General features: G+C 44.2%; 1 protein-coding gene across 6 annotated transcripts in view; it reads right to left on the bottom strand.

The window, feature by feature from the left end:
* Positions 1–2,423: 2,423 nt before the first annotated feature.
* Positions 2,424–14,609, bottom strand: part of TRPM6 (transient receptor potential cation channel subfamily M member 6) — a 165,313-nt gene continuing 153,127 nt past the window's right edge. For all 6 annotated transcript variants that reach the window (XM_044265882.1, XM_044265881.1, XM_044265879.1 and 3 more), the window contains 3 exons: positions 13,379–13,430; positions 8,769–8,875; positions 2,424–6,548 (listed from right to left, as the gene is read on the bottom strand). In XM_044265882.1, coding sequence (XP_044121817.1) covers positions 6,415–6,548; positions 8,769–8,875; positions 13,379–13,430 — 293 coding nt within the window. In that variant the 3' untranslated portion in view covers positions 2,424–6,414. The remainder of the gene's footprint in view (positions 6,549–8,768; positions 8,876–13,378; positions 13,431–14,609) is intronic.

Here is a 14,609-nt window from a genome sequence, read left to right as displayed (position 1 = left end):
CCAGTACCATACTGTCTTCATCACTACAGCTTTGTAATATAACTTGAAACCCGGACTTGTAATGCTTCCAGCTCTGCTTTTCTTTTCCAAGATCGATTTGGCTATTAAGAGTCTTTTGAGGTTCTATGCAAATTTTAGGACTGTGTGTTCCAGCTCTGTAAAAAATGCTGGTGGTATTTTGATAGGGATTGAATTCAATGTGTAAATTACTTTAGGTAGTATAGACATTTTAACAATATTTGTTCTTCTAATCCATGAGCATGAAATGTTTTCCCATTTCTTTGTGTCTTCAATTTCCTACGTAAGTGTTTTACAGTTTTCAGGCGTGCTGTAGTAATTCTGAGTGTGCTGGCTAGTACTGTCTTCTATGTTACTGATTTGATGTAGCTTTCACTCCTAGCTCTCCCTTGAGTAGCTGATTTAATCAAGTTATTGAACTTATAACCAGTATTTTCAAATCTTTATAATGAGCATAGCCATCAGGTTGCTGTTCAGATAAATGAAATTACGTGTAGTGTACATTTAGCACAATGCCTAAAACACAATGAGTGCTCAACACATGTCACCTATAATAAAGATATTAAAAAGTTATCTTTCTAGTTGTTATGGGGCAATGATGATCAGCACTGTAAATTTACAGGCAGTAATACTGTAAATTCCTTATTTGTCTTTGAGACCCCTGAAGACAGAAATAGGTCTTATCTAGTAAGTCTAAACTTAGCGTCAGGCATAAGATACAGCTGGCCTCCACAAACATTTTTGAGAAGGATATATACTGATCAGTTGTACAAAACTAAGGACTGCACCTCTCTTCCCACCCTATCCCCTAAGATATCCCCAGAAGCCCTTCAACAATAAGCAAACGGCCAACCTCATGAAGCCCAGCCCATGTTAGTTTTCATCTGCAACATTCATGTGATCTTCTAGAACACATGACCCCTACTATCTCAATAAAACAATTCACTAGTCCTACCACAACCCATGGTACTCTCTATCCTCACCCCCAGCACAGGCATGCATCCAACAACCATTTATCCTCCTCCTCCTCTGTTGTTACCAGCATCTCTGCTCCCCAAGGCCCTAGCTATGAAATTTCAAAGATAATAGAGAATTCCAAAATATGACAATAAACTGTGATAGTTTTCTAGGGCTGCCATAACTGAGTAGCACAGACTGGGTGGCTTAAACAAAAAGACTTAATTCCCTCACAGTTCTGGAGGCCGGAAGTCCAAGATGAAGGCGTCGGCACATCGTTTCCTCTGAGGAGTCTCTCCTTGGTTTGCAGGTGGCCACCTTCTTTCTGTGTCTTCACATGATCTTTCCTGAGTGTGCTGTGTCCTAATCTTCTCTTCTTATAAGAACATCAATAATACTGCATCAGGCCCACCTTAATGACCCCACTTAAGCTAATTACCTCTTTAAAGAACCTGTTTCCAAATACAGTCACATTCTGAGGTACTGGGGGTTAGAATTTCAACACATGAATTTGAGGGGAGGGGTAGGGAGGCACATTTCAGCCTGTAACCCAGACCAAGAGTTTCTTTTGCTTACCAAGGCATCCTGAGGCTCTGTAACCTCTTAGTTAGTGACCCATAGGGAAACAGAGAAAAAGATTCATGGGAAGCCAAAATGCAACCACATGATATCGATAATGATTCCCCCAAATACCTCCAAGGAAAGGCATTTGGACAGTCATTAGCCAAAGGGTCTCTACTATAATACTTGTGAGGACTTGGTGATACTAACATAGCAAATGGGATTTCTAAAGGTTCACAATGAAAAAAATCATTGCGAAAGGGCAGAATTCTATAGGAGGTTACAGTTGACCGTTGAACGAGGCAGAGATCAGGGGCACAACCCCTCCCCCTTACAGTTGGAAATGACTCCCTCAAAACTTAATTACTAATAGCCTACTCTTGATCGGAAGCCTTATTAATAACAAATGGTCAATTAACACCTATTTTCAATGTTATATGTATTATAAACTCTATTTTTACATTAAACTAAGCCAGAGAAAATATGAAAATCATAAGGAAAATACATTTATAGTGCTACGCTATATAAAATCTGCGTGTAAGTGGACCCATGCACTTCAAACCAGTTCTTCCATGGTCAACTGTAGTTGCTAAAAGATGCTGGCGAGCTAAAGGCTGGAATTTTCTTATTACTGAACAGCCCCATATGACAAAACTTAAGTCACCATTAATTAAAACTTTTGTAAAACATCCAGCTTTGCAAACATCAAGACTCTAAACCTGCTCTCTGTGTATTCCCAAAAATGTCACCATTCATGGTGTCAGATTTGGGCTTTACTGTTCCGAAAGGCTTTCTCCGGGCAGAAGATGGCAAAAGAAATTCACTGCATAACCTAAATACATCGAAAAGCAAAATAAATAGGTGACACTTTGAAATGGTGAACTTCCTGGTTTTGAGCTATTTAATTAAGCTTCCAAACAAAAAGGGAGCAATGAGCTTTTTCCCTTAGGAAACGGAGAAAGAGCAGAACCCACTTCTGTGTTTACACTGAAACAGGTCCACGGAGCATCCTCAGTAAACATTAAATAATGATCACATAATATCAAAAATGAAAATCCCTTATAATTTATTGAACTGGGTCTCATACTCACAAGAAGCCTGGTAAGTGAGATTCTCTAAGGGCTTTATAAACGCTCTCTTATTGCTCACCTTTGTTTGAAAAGGTAAGCATCTCATCTCCATTTCAGAGTTAGGGGTTAAGAGAAAGGTTAAACAAATTATATAAAGTTATACCAAAATCTGCCAATGATACAGACCAAGGTCTGTTACTCTTGAGGACTAAAAATCTCTCTTGGAAACATTAAACAACTTAATATTTTTAGGAGGCCACTTTACAAAAATATATTTTATCTGTACATCATGGTCCAGAAAGAAAAGTCACAAAATAATAACTGTGAAACAAGACAAAACAAAACAAACAATGTGGTTTCCAGAACGCTTTCCATTCTACGGACCCACCCATGTGCCTCGAGAATTTGAAATGCTATTTTAAGTCTCATTTTCCTTCAGAAGCTAACCTCTGTGGAATAAAAGATTGTTAAGGGGAAAAAAATCTTTTCTGTCATTTGACTTTAACTTATGATAAATTAGCTTCAACTAGTTTCTTAGAAAATTGCCCAAGAAATGACTACAGAAAATTAAATACCAAGACTTCAAAGAGGCAAACACACAGCCTTCAAATTCCGACCTCAGAGAATAATCCTCCCTTTCTCGTGCTTTGGAGAGATGTGAGTAAAGAAATCAGACTAGGGCATGGTAATGAACCATCTTTCAAATGACTTTTCTATCAATCTTCTTTTCAAAGGGTAATAAAGTGATGATTATTTCTAGGCAGTTTCTGGGAAGTTATCATCTCATTTCAAGAGTCGCCAGTAAGAAGGACCATATTCTGGTATCACAACAATGATAAGGGCAAGAACTGGTTGAGAATTCAATAGACAAGGTGTAGGTTGTTAAAAGCTATTTCCTGGAAAATTAAAACAGAGAGAGATCAAAAGAATTGTGTGGGGTCTTAAGGAATTGGTAATCATTCCCTTCTAGATTAAATATGCAAATCTGATTTATTACCTAGTGAATGAAATCCATTACCATTTGAAGGTTTTATTATTTCTTCCAACAAGTAACATTGGAAGCTTATGGTGTGCCATGTCTTGTGTCAGACGCTGGTGACTAGTGGAGAAAGACAACTCACTATGACAGGGGCAGCTGTGTCATGACTTCTAGAACCTCGGTGGTCCCATCCAAAATAGTTAATAACCACCGCCAAGAAAATAAAATTATTTTTTAAACATTCATTAAATGGTTGTTTGGGAAGACTTTATCACCGAGAACTTGGTTTGCAAAGCCACAGAAAAGAGGAACAGGGTGAGAAATACCCAAGACCATATCTGAGCTCATTCCCTAGAGCTGTCAGAGGCTTTCAGGTGTCCCGAGGCAGAAGTCGCTGCAGGAACACACAGCCTCTCTGAGAGGACTACGTGTAGACAGGATGCCCTCAGCGGGGTCTCCTGTGAACCCGGCTGCTTCTCCAATCTCCCAAGTCCCGTCCCATCTGGGAGATGGGTTTTATGCTCATGCAAGGACTCGACAGTTCATTCTTCCTCGGTGGTTCCTAAAACCATCCTTAGCTGGGTCTTCTTATTTACCCTAATTCTCTTATCCCAGTCAGAGCCTCCTACTCACTTAGCAGATGAAGCATGGGACATATCACTGGATCCAATGTTCTCCCAGAAGACAGTTTTTTTTAATATTAACCACAGATCTACAGTTGGTACCAAAGGGCTGGGGGGAACAGAAACACCAGACAGAAAGGTTTTTTAAGGGCAAGGAAATGCTTTGTTCATTGCGTCCTCATCACTCACACGGTACAGAGAAGGCACTTTGGTAAAAATCTGTTGACTAAAACTGACCAAATGAATGAATGAATACCCACCCGTCTGTGGTCATGAATCACTCAAAAGTCATGACCGTCACGTCGGCATTTGCACACAAGCAATCCCATAGGAAACTTTGCCCAGAACTTCATCTTTTTAACATAATATTCTGGTGATTTTTCTGAAAGAAAAGAAGGAAAAGAAAGCAAGAGAAAGAAAAGAAGGAAGGAAGGAAGGAAGGAAGGGAGGGAGAGAGAAAGAAAGAAAGAAAGAAAAGCACAACACAGACATTTGAAATCAAAACGCATTTGTTCTCAAGTTCTATGCCAAGTAACAAATATTTGCCCCCTCAATTAACGCCTTTAGTTTGGCTCTTGGACAGTAAAACTGCCTCTTTTCCACAGTTCAACACAGCACTGAAGTACCAAGAGATCCCTTATTGATTTGCAGAGCAGGATAAAGCTGTTAAGCCCTGAAAAACACGTTAACATGTTATCCCCATTGCCAATCAAGAAATCACCCAAATTTCCTGTCCACTGCCACCCCCCAAGACCAAAGTACAAGGGGTAGAAATGTGTCCTTTGCAATGCACACAAGAACCAGACACAACCCTGGGCAAATGAAATCTGTGGCTCTCCAGCCCTACATGTCTGGGCCACACTTCCCCCAAAGAATCATCTAGAAATGCAGTTACGTCGGTGAATATATCAAACCAGCTCACGGAAGAGCTCTAGATAAAGAGGGGTTGACATTTTTCAAGCCTTCCATTCCCTCCTTGTATGAAAAGTTCATGCTTATTCTGAGGTGGGGTGACTCTGACCAGTGCCAAAGAGAGATGGCTGATCCCCCAAAGGTTCTGGGTGGTGAGGTGACCTGGGAGCCCTCCTTTGGGCCTCGGAAACTGATTACATGTTCTCAGGCCATACTTCAAATCTTACTGGGGCATTCCGCCTTCAAGCCACCGGCACTCTGCAGTAGAATGAAGAAAACACCTTCAAGCACATTTTCAGTCAGAAACTCCATCTTTCCCCAGAGAACCTGAAAGAGTAACTTAGCCTGTTGTATTATATGCACAACTTTGAAAAGGGGAGTCCTGTTTTAGAGGTTGGCTTAGTCAACTCTAGTTGATAGTAACCCTGAGCTTAAGGAAAGGGAAAATATTTCGTGGCAATTCCTAGTTCTACATATCCCCGGTTCCCCTTTAAGGAAAAACAAAACAAAACAAAACAAAACAAAAAAACAAAACAAAAAGGAAGCAGGAGCATTTGTTTTAGATTTCCCTTTTCCTTTCTTTGGGAGAAACCCGAAATGTCCAGGCATCATGTGATTGCTGACAAAACCTCAAATCCATCTGGATTTCACCAGGATGCTAACTTTTTCACTGGTGAGCCCATGCGGGAGGGTGCTCCAATCTGAGCAAAGACACCCCATCCCACTGTTTTCCCTGTTGCTGCTATTCAAAGCCTTGTGCCGCCGGGAAGGAGGAAGGAGGGAGTCGGAAGTCGAATGTCTATACACGTACATCCATAAACAATATGGGGGTGAGGTAATGAACAGCAGTGGGGGCTCGAGTCAGTGCACACAGTGAGAAAATAACTTAAATTCATCTTCCCGGTTCCTCAGAGCCCACCACCCTGCTCCAAGGGCTCTAAGAAACCACCCAAGGCAATGAGGTATGAGGGAGCAGTGTTCCCAGCTGGCTCGCCTGAGGGTCTTCCTACCCAGCCACAGGACAGGGGAACGAACACACCAAGCACCCAGGTCAGTGTCAGGTGCACACAGTGCACACAGGTCAGTGTCAGGGAGAACCCGTGTGTCAAACCCCAGTGAGGTCCTTAGGCAGGGCGAGCTGCCAGGCTGCGAGGGCGTGTCTCAGGGAGGCCCTCAGGGTAAGGCTGTCTGTCCCACGGACACTCTGGTGCCACCGACGGTGCTCCAATCAGTCTCTGTTAGCAGAGTTCACAGAAAGGAGGGCAACGGCTGGTATCCTCCTCTCCTTCCCTTTTTACAGGCGGGTGAGGTCTTCTGGAGAATGACGCCCCCTTTCCCGTGCTGGAGGCCCCTCCGCTGGTTCTATTTTGACATCAAGTCCAAAAGTGGAATTTATCCTTCCAGGGGAATAGTCATTTCTTTTTAAATCTGCAAGGAAAACAAGGCAGACGGTTACAGGGGAGCCTCCAGAAGGCAGTGTTCACACAGACAGACTGAACGTTGGGTCTGGCCAAGTGCTCAGAACGGACCCTGCTTCCTAAGGTTGCAGATACGGGAAACGCGAACCCTCCACCATGTCCGAACCCCCTGCCCCAGAGTCCGCGAGTCACTCAGCTCCCCAGTGCTGTTGCGGGGGCCGGGCGGTGGGGGGGCACCGAGAGGGGGAGGTCTGATCGCCGAATTCCACATGCAGTGCCGTAGGGAGCACACTCTGGCTGGAGTTAAGCAAGGCCAACCTGGAAACAGGGCGTTTTCATGGCTGGATGAGGCACAGGACAGGGAGCTCAGCCAAAAAGGTAGATATGAGAGATTTCAGGGGTCAGTGTTCTGCAGCAAAGTCGATCCTCAGGTCCGGAAGCGCCGAGGAAGGTTTCATCCCGTTATCGGATTCTACGCTCCCTGAAGCCTCCTTCCATTTGCGAAAGAAAATTCTCAAACGAAAATACTGAGGGGGGTATAACCCCTGGGGAGAAGCTGATGGAGGAGGTCGGGCTCTTTTATGTTTATGTAGCACGTAGTGCCATATTGATTAAGTCTGTTAACCTTAAATATGTATTCCTTATATTATTTTTAATGCTAAAAGGGGATTATCCAGACATAAAACTAATACATACTATCATTTACTAATAACCACAACACTTACTGAACATATCCATAGATGAATTCGGTCCTCACAGCAATTTCATGAGCTAGGTGCTATTATACTCAGTTCATGGATGAGAAAAATCAAGGCTCAGGGTCACATAGCTAGTAAAAAGCATTACTGGGATATGAGCTCAACCTATCGGCTCTGGATTCCATGCTCTTATACACTATTCTAAACTAGTTTTCCTTGAAAAAAAAAATGTGAGACTGAGAAAACATAATCAAGAGCAAAGAAAAATCACCTGCAGTTCTGTTTTTCCTAACTAAGCTTTTTTTTATATTCATATTAATAAATATCTGAATAAATGAGGGTATTCCTTATTTCCACTTAAACGTGTTAACTGAAGTGTTGAGAGAAAACAAAAATTAAAGCTATAAATGGAAGAATTATTGAGTTAGTGTGCTGTGGACTGATCTCTTTGCCCTCATCTACTGCGTATCTGTGAGACCGAGCTCTGAGCCGCTACAAGACCAGAGTGACAGTCCCCCCTCTCTTCTGCTCCTGTGTCACCTCCTCACCCCCAGCCGCAGCCCCACTGCCACCCCCTTGGCTGACAGGCTCATTCCCACTGGAACGACAAGCCTGCTCCCATCCCCATCTTTCGCTTTGCCATGCCCGCAAGAGCTTCTCAACCGCCTACCTCTACCTCCAATGAGATTAGAAATTGCCCTTCTCTGTTGTCCATTTGCACCTACTCCACCCCAAGTTACAGAGGATGCTGATCTTTTACTGATTTCCCATCCGGGGGCAGGATCCTTTAGCCTAAGGCAGGAAGGGCTACTGGGCTTAAAGCACGTGAGATTCCAGTCTGAGGACAAGTTTGGTACGACCGAAGAAAAACAGCGAACGAGCGGGGAGACATGAAGCATCCCTTCTGGAATCAAAGAAAAGAATTCCACAGAGCTGGGACTGCCAGTTTGGGGGACACAGACCTCCAGCTGCTTGCTTTTATGCTAAGAATATTTGTCTGTGGTGACTATATCAGTTTCGGAGAAAGTGTGCCATATTGTCAAATCAGATTTTTTAAAAATACACACTGCAAAAATGTTGAACGTGGCAGGCGTTTGTAGTGAAAAGCACTACTTTAATTGACAGCTGTTGTCTCCTTAGCTACTCCCCGGTCCCAAGTGTCCATTGAGTAACTAAGAATTGAAATCCTGGGGACACCACACAGGACTCAGAGTGGGAAGTGTGGGGGCGGCGCAGGGGGGATCCTGCCTCAGTTCAGTTTTACCCCAATTAAGTCGGTAAACCTTTCCCCTTGGAGAGACTGTGACAAGTACTGGCCCAATGTTGTTTTATCACATTTTGGCAGAACCTGAAGTAAATCCCCATCCTTTTAATCCCTTTGGGGACTTGAGAAATTTGCAGTCGGAAAGTCAGGCCTCGACTAGGAATGAGATAAAAATGTGATTGAGATTTTCGACTCCATCCCAGGTTACAGTGGATGTTGTTCTAGGAGAGATTTACTCAGAGAGAAATAGAATTGTCTGGGGCCATACCCGGGAGTTTGAGCTTCCGGCAGCAGGAGTTGCAACGATGTTTTGCAATGAAGTTTCTAATTGCATCTTCCCCTAAATTGGCTGGTCCAAACACCATTCCTCTTGATCTAGAGGAAATATCAGAATATCAATGAGATCACAGCGAAGCAAAAGGAGCTCAACCGGGATTCTCTGAGATACCGAACAGTATCCCATAGTAACCCAGTAAATTCGAAGGAGCCAACAAAGAACAGAGCACTTTGGAGAAGCAACAATGTTAGGTTTGCAAATTTAAAATTCAAATGCACTTCAATCTTTGTACCCAACTCCAAGACCTGCTGTGAAACTCATTTCAACGCTAATCTGATAGAAGAGTGAATTTTCTATGTACCACAGTAAAACAAAATACAGTGAGACCCTTTTCAACGCATATGGGGTGAGAGAATGACATTCATCACCAAATGTTCTTTCTACTCCCGGCCCCAAAAGGTGAGGTGAGACGTAAAATAAACTTGCTGTTGGAACACACCTTCTGGAAAGGCTCATATACATTGTTTCAAACCCAGATGCTTTTCGGAGAGTAACTGATGTCCTCAAAAATAAATTCCTGCTGCAACCCTACTTCCGGGACTCACAGCTCTTTCGACAGTTGGTTTTTATCCCACAAACTGCTCTAGCTGGGCTCTTTCTTTGTGCAAAGACAAGACCACTAGGAGACAGTGACTTCGTAGAAGTAAACTACATATGCTAAGTGTGAGTGACAAAATTATAGACAGAACCAGCCTATCTTCGGCACATTTCGAATATTCCATAACATGATCGATTCCCCAGCGGATTTGAGGACCGACGTTCACCCGCGATTAGATCCCGCACGACCATCTCCCCAGCTGACACCCCACACGCCGTGGAGCACAGCACACCAGAAACGCTTCCAAAGAAACTTTACGAGAGCTAATATTTTATTTTAATGACATGCGGAGTGGAAACGGCACATTCTAAAATCTGAACTCAATTACCACTCTTAAATACCACGTCTTGGGAAAAAAGAGAAGCAAACTCGCACAAAAGGAAACCATAAACTTCGCTTCTAAGGAATGTGGCTTTTCAAAAGGGACGTGATGTAAAAAATGGACTTTTTTTTTTTCCCCCATCTGAGTATTGAAACATTTATCTCAATTTCCACTTCCTTTTGGCAGAACAACAGTAGCTGCTCTGAAGATGTGCCAAGCTCGGGACAGGGGCTGATGTCAGTCGGCTCTCGGATCGCCTCGCCGCTCCGAGGCGAGGAGGTGGGGGAAATCTCTTGGGAGGACAACGTGAACGGACACCCAGGATTAACTTTCCTGGTCACTCAATCGCCCTTACAAAGTGCGGCTCTGCTGGGATCTACCGGCTGCATAAGCCGCCTCTTGTTTACTACCCGCCTCTTCAGGCATCTGTTAAGGAAAGACTTCAATAAGATGAAACCGAATGTGCCCCCCCCAAAAAATAAATAGAAAAGTAGAACCACTGGCTACTTAGTACTAGAACTCTCCTGATGCCAGCAGAGTGAAAAATGAAGGTGCTATTTCAGTCGTTCCAATGCAAGCATTCTTTTGCTAATCTCTAGCGTGACCCCGTTGGATTGCTTCGGTCCTGCATTCTACCTGCCACTTGCTCCCTCCCCGTAAAGCAGGAAAACCCCCAACTTAGAGATGTAACCCTGATCCGCGGATAAAAGCCGTAAGCTAAGTAACTGTCCTCTGTGAGCTCTGTGAAGGTTAACAGAAAAGAATCCACGTTTCTCTAGTGTGTGTGTGAGGGCTGTGACCATTCCCCGTGCAGGGGAGAGGGGGTTGGGGGTCATGGAAACCTTCGTCTGGCTCTGTTGCGTCTACAGTCCTACAGCATGCCGACGGACTTGCCGTCTCAGCAAAGTGAAAAAGAACAGTAACAACAACAAGCTGTTTTCTGGATCTTCTACAGCACAGGAGAAGGCAAGTGATAGCTCGGTTCTGGGAGCGCGGGAACGCCAGGCAGGGCCAAGTACACACAGATTTCCTAAAGAACATGTCATCCCTGTTACTGTCATTTTGTATTTGTCACAGGACCCCATCCAGCAAGGCAGTAAATGGAAAATAACCCCAGACGGCCAGTCACTGAGGTCGCCTCCTCCAAGGCTCAGTGACCCAAGGAGGTACAGCGACCGGCCGGACAGGGTTGGGCGGGGGGGAGTCAGATGACCGTGTCTTCACGTGCACAAGTGTGGGGAAGGATGGGGACAACAGGCACTACAGGTAATACCCGAATCTGTACTGCAAGAACTCTTCTCTGGTAGAGGATTCTTCTCTTTCGTGGACCCCTGGTCCTCGCAGACAAGTTACCCATCTCCACCCAGATTCGGTATTCTCGTGGGGGAACGGGGACGGGAGAGGCCTACTGCCCGTGTTGTTGGGAGGGGTAAAGCAAGCACGTGAAAGCGCCTGCTTGAACTGGCACTTCTCCAGCGTCTGTGGTTTACACCAGATCACCTGCTCATCTTGTCACAGCTGATTCAGCAGGTCTAGCGAGGGGCTGGAGAATCTGCATGGCCTACAGTCTCCCAGATACTGTGCCGGGACTGGCCCGTGGCTCCTGCTTTGGGCAGCAAAGGGTTCACCACACACGGCTCTCAAAAATGTGTGTCTCAGTGAACCGAGTAGACGCCACATGCCACCACTGTGAGTTTACCTTCACCGAGAAAACCAACGGCCCCCCCAAAGGAAGGCGCCCCACAAAACCAGACAGCCTCCAGTGATGCCATCCTATCAATCTCTACAGAGTTCCTATCTTCAAGTCATAAACAATGAAGCTGGTCCTAAGACAAGAGGTTCCCATCTTCGGTTGCCCAGCAGAATCTCGAGGGGGGACTTCTCAAAAAATATAAACATCAGGGCCCCCTCCTCAGAAATTTTGATTTGATACTCATTCTCAGAAGCTTTTTCTCCTTCCTTTTTCTTTTTTTAGTTTCCTAGGTGACCTTAATGGAAATTGATACCCACTGGCCTACAGAACACAATGAAATACTCCACAGTCAAGTGGGATAACGTGATCTTCTTAGACTTCTAAAAGGTGGAAATATTCAGGTCATATTAAATGACACACGTGGAGATCAAAATGTAATAGATGATAGATTAGACATAAACTGGGTTCGTTCTATATGCAAAACATTCTTCACTAAAAAATTAATGAAGGAAGAAGGAAGTACTCATAGTACAAGTTTCCTACTACAAACCTTTGGGTGCACAGGGCTATTGAAGAAATAATATCCTTAGCTAAAAACACTAGCTGTGCTAAAATAAAAATAATAATAAAGCCTTTCCCTGTACCCTAAGGGTTACAACGTGAACTCAATGCTCAAATATCATAGAAGTTGGATGCATATGGGCATAGGGATCCCCTTTATCTCCTCTAACTCACCTAGTCCAAAGAGATAAGCTAATACACATTTAGACGGACCTCTCTACAAAGATGCCTATACAGATGAGAAGATATTTCTTGTAAATCATTGAGGAAAAGAAGAGCATTAAAGCATGAATGTTTACAATATGAGTGCTGTGGGAGAGAAGTAAAAATTTCAGAAGTTATCGTATGAACATTGCCCACATATGTAATTTCTTTTATACATTTTTTTCCTACAGGGGCCAAATACAGACACGTATGTAGGACAACTGAGAGTAAAAATACCATATGCTAGTGGTTCTCAAAGTGGGGTCTCCAGGCCAGCAGCGTCAGAATCATCTGGGAGCTTGTTGCCTCATCTGACCTCACCCTAGACCCACTGAATCAAGAACACACAACCTGTGTTTTAGCAAGCTCCGTGATGGTAGAGGAAGCTCCTGTTTAAGAACCGCCGTCGTCTGCCATTTTGATCAGTCCTTAATTGGCCTCACCATACTTTGTCCTTCACCTTGAACAGAAGAGCACAACCTCAGACCCTCCGGTGCCTCCGTATGGGATCAAATGCCCAGGAGAATTCAAAGGACAGAGAGACGACTCATTCTTCCGTATAGTTTAAAGAGCATCCCTGAATTAAGTCAGGCGCTCTGATGCTTCCTCTGTAAGCCCTGCTGCTTTGGCCTCTTGTAGGTCGGCTGTTACTGACCAGCACACATTATGCCTTCTGTTGTGACAGAACACCCTGCCATGAGAAGACGAAGTGACTCCATTGTGAGGCCAGCAAGGGGAGCAGGGCTTCTCCTAGGACATCGTTTTCCCGTCAAAGCCTACAGAAGCTGAGCCCACCCATATTTTTCACTGGCTTGGGCCACCAGAAAACTCAGGGTTAAATCTGCAACAAAATCTGAGTTACTACACGGTCTTTATACTTTCCACTTATGTGTATTAACTCCGAATTTCATCTTATTTTATTTCCATATGTTCTTTTTGCCCCCATTTCCTAATCTGTGATTTTTTTTTAAAAAATCTCATTGTATTGGATATAGATATATAGAAATTTAATAGAGATATCCAGCTTCTCTGTACATATAAGCCATCTCAAAATTTTCTAGGATCTAGGCAAGAAATATAAATGCTTAAAAATTATTTTTTCAAAAAAAGATACAATGTGTTAAAAGCAATTTTCTAAATGATAACCTCATTAATCAACTTACTGTTTGTCTTCAGGTTTTATAACAGATGGATCAGTCAAATTCTCTCCAACACCTCCAAAGAAAAAATAAAATGCATTTAGCAAATGGGGATTTCATCTCCTCAGAAATTCAAGAAACTAATATCCAGATCTTAATTTCTTTCTTTAAACTTACATTCACCCTGTAGTAAATGCGACATTATATGAATTCAACGGACCATAACAGTTACGCAGGTGTGCCTGAATATTTTAGCTAATCCACTGTCTCCCGCAGCCCCCCCTCCTATGCTGTCATAAACTAGGAGGCCGTGGTGTGTTCACAGTTGCTGATAGCGGCATCCGTCATTCATTTACCATTTGTCTACACGAGACATTCTAATTATAGTCTCTGTAACTCTCTGCGACTATAAAGGAAAAGTATTAGCACCCTTGTATCCTCGATTTGCCAACAAATATGTTGACGTTCGAGAAGATTAAGCAGTGTGTCAGAGGCTGCACAGTTCACCGGTGATGAGAACAGGACGCGGGCTGAGCCGGTCCTTGCGTCCCTCCCCGTGAGGACGTGGGGTCCGGAGGTGGAGTCCGCCGGTGCCCAGAGAGGCACAAGGGGCTGCGAGGTTCTGCGGGCACAACCTCTCCTCCATCAGAGACGCCCACCAGATGCTGTATCTACACAGCCTTTACCAACAGGAGCCTATCGACGACCCCCGCCTCTGGACGTGGACGCTGGCTGCACACAGGTTCACTTGTGAAAATTCTTTGGGGGGTAAGCTCCTGCGGTGTGCACTTTCCTGAACCACCGTTTTTCTTTCATACAATTTAGTTGTTTAAAAAAAAAATGGACACCAAAGCGTACAAGGACAGCAGGAGTGGAATGCAGCACTGACATGGATCAAAACAGCAGTCGACACCTAGAGTGAATCTGTTATAAAATGCAAGTGGGGAGGAGCAGTTCTCCGCCGGATAGAACTTGTCGGGGCAAGCTGATGGGGAGGAATTGCACCATTTGGGCACACCCCAGCCCCTTTGGAGATCGGCCTCTAGACTGCACTGGTTCTTTTTGCTTGGAAGAGAGCAACCTTGCGGAAAAACTATTTAAAAATCAAATGAAATGGGTGCCTGGGTGGCTCAGTTGGTTAAGTGTCTGCCTTGGGCTCAGGTCAAAATCCCAGGGTCCTGGGATCAAGCTCTGCATCCGGCTCCCTGCTCAGCGGAAAGTCTGTTTCTCCCTCTCCCTCTCCTTCTGCCCCTCC

The sequence above is a fragment of the Neovison vison genome, chromosome 9, assembly GCF_020171115.1.
Source record: "Neovison vison isolate M4711 chromosome 9, ASM_NN_V1, whole genome shotgun sequence".
NCBI lineage: Eukaryota > Metazoa > Chordata > Mammalia > Carnivora > Mustelidae > Neogale > Neogale vison.
The sequence above is the reverse complement of the archived record's forward strand: the minus strand, read 5'-3'. Positions and strand labels throughout refer to the sequence as shown.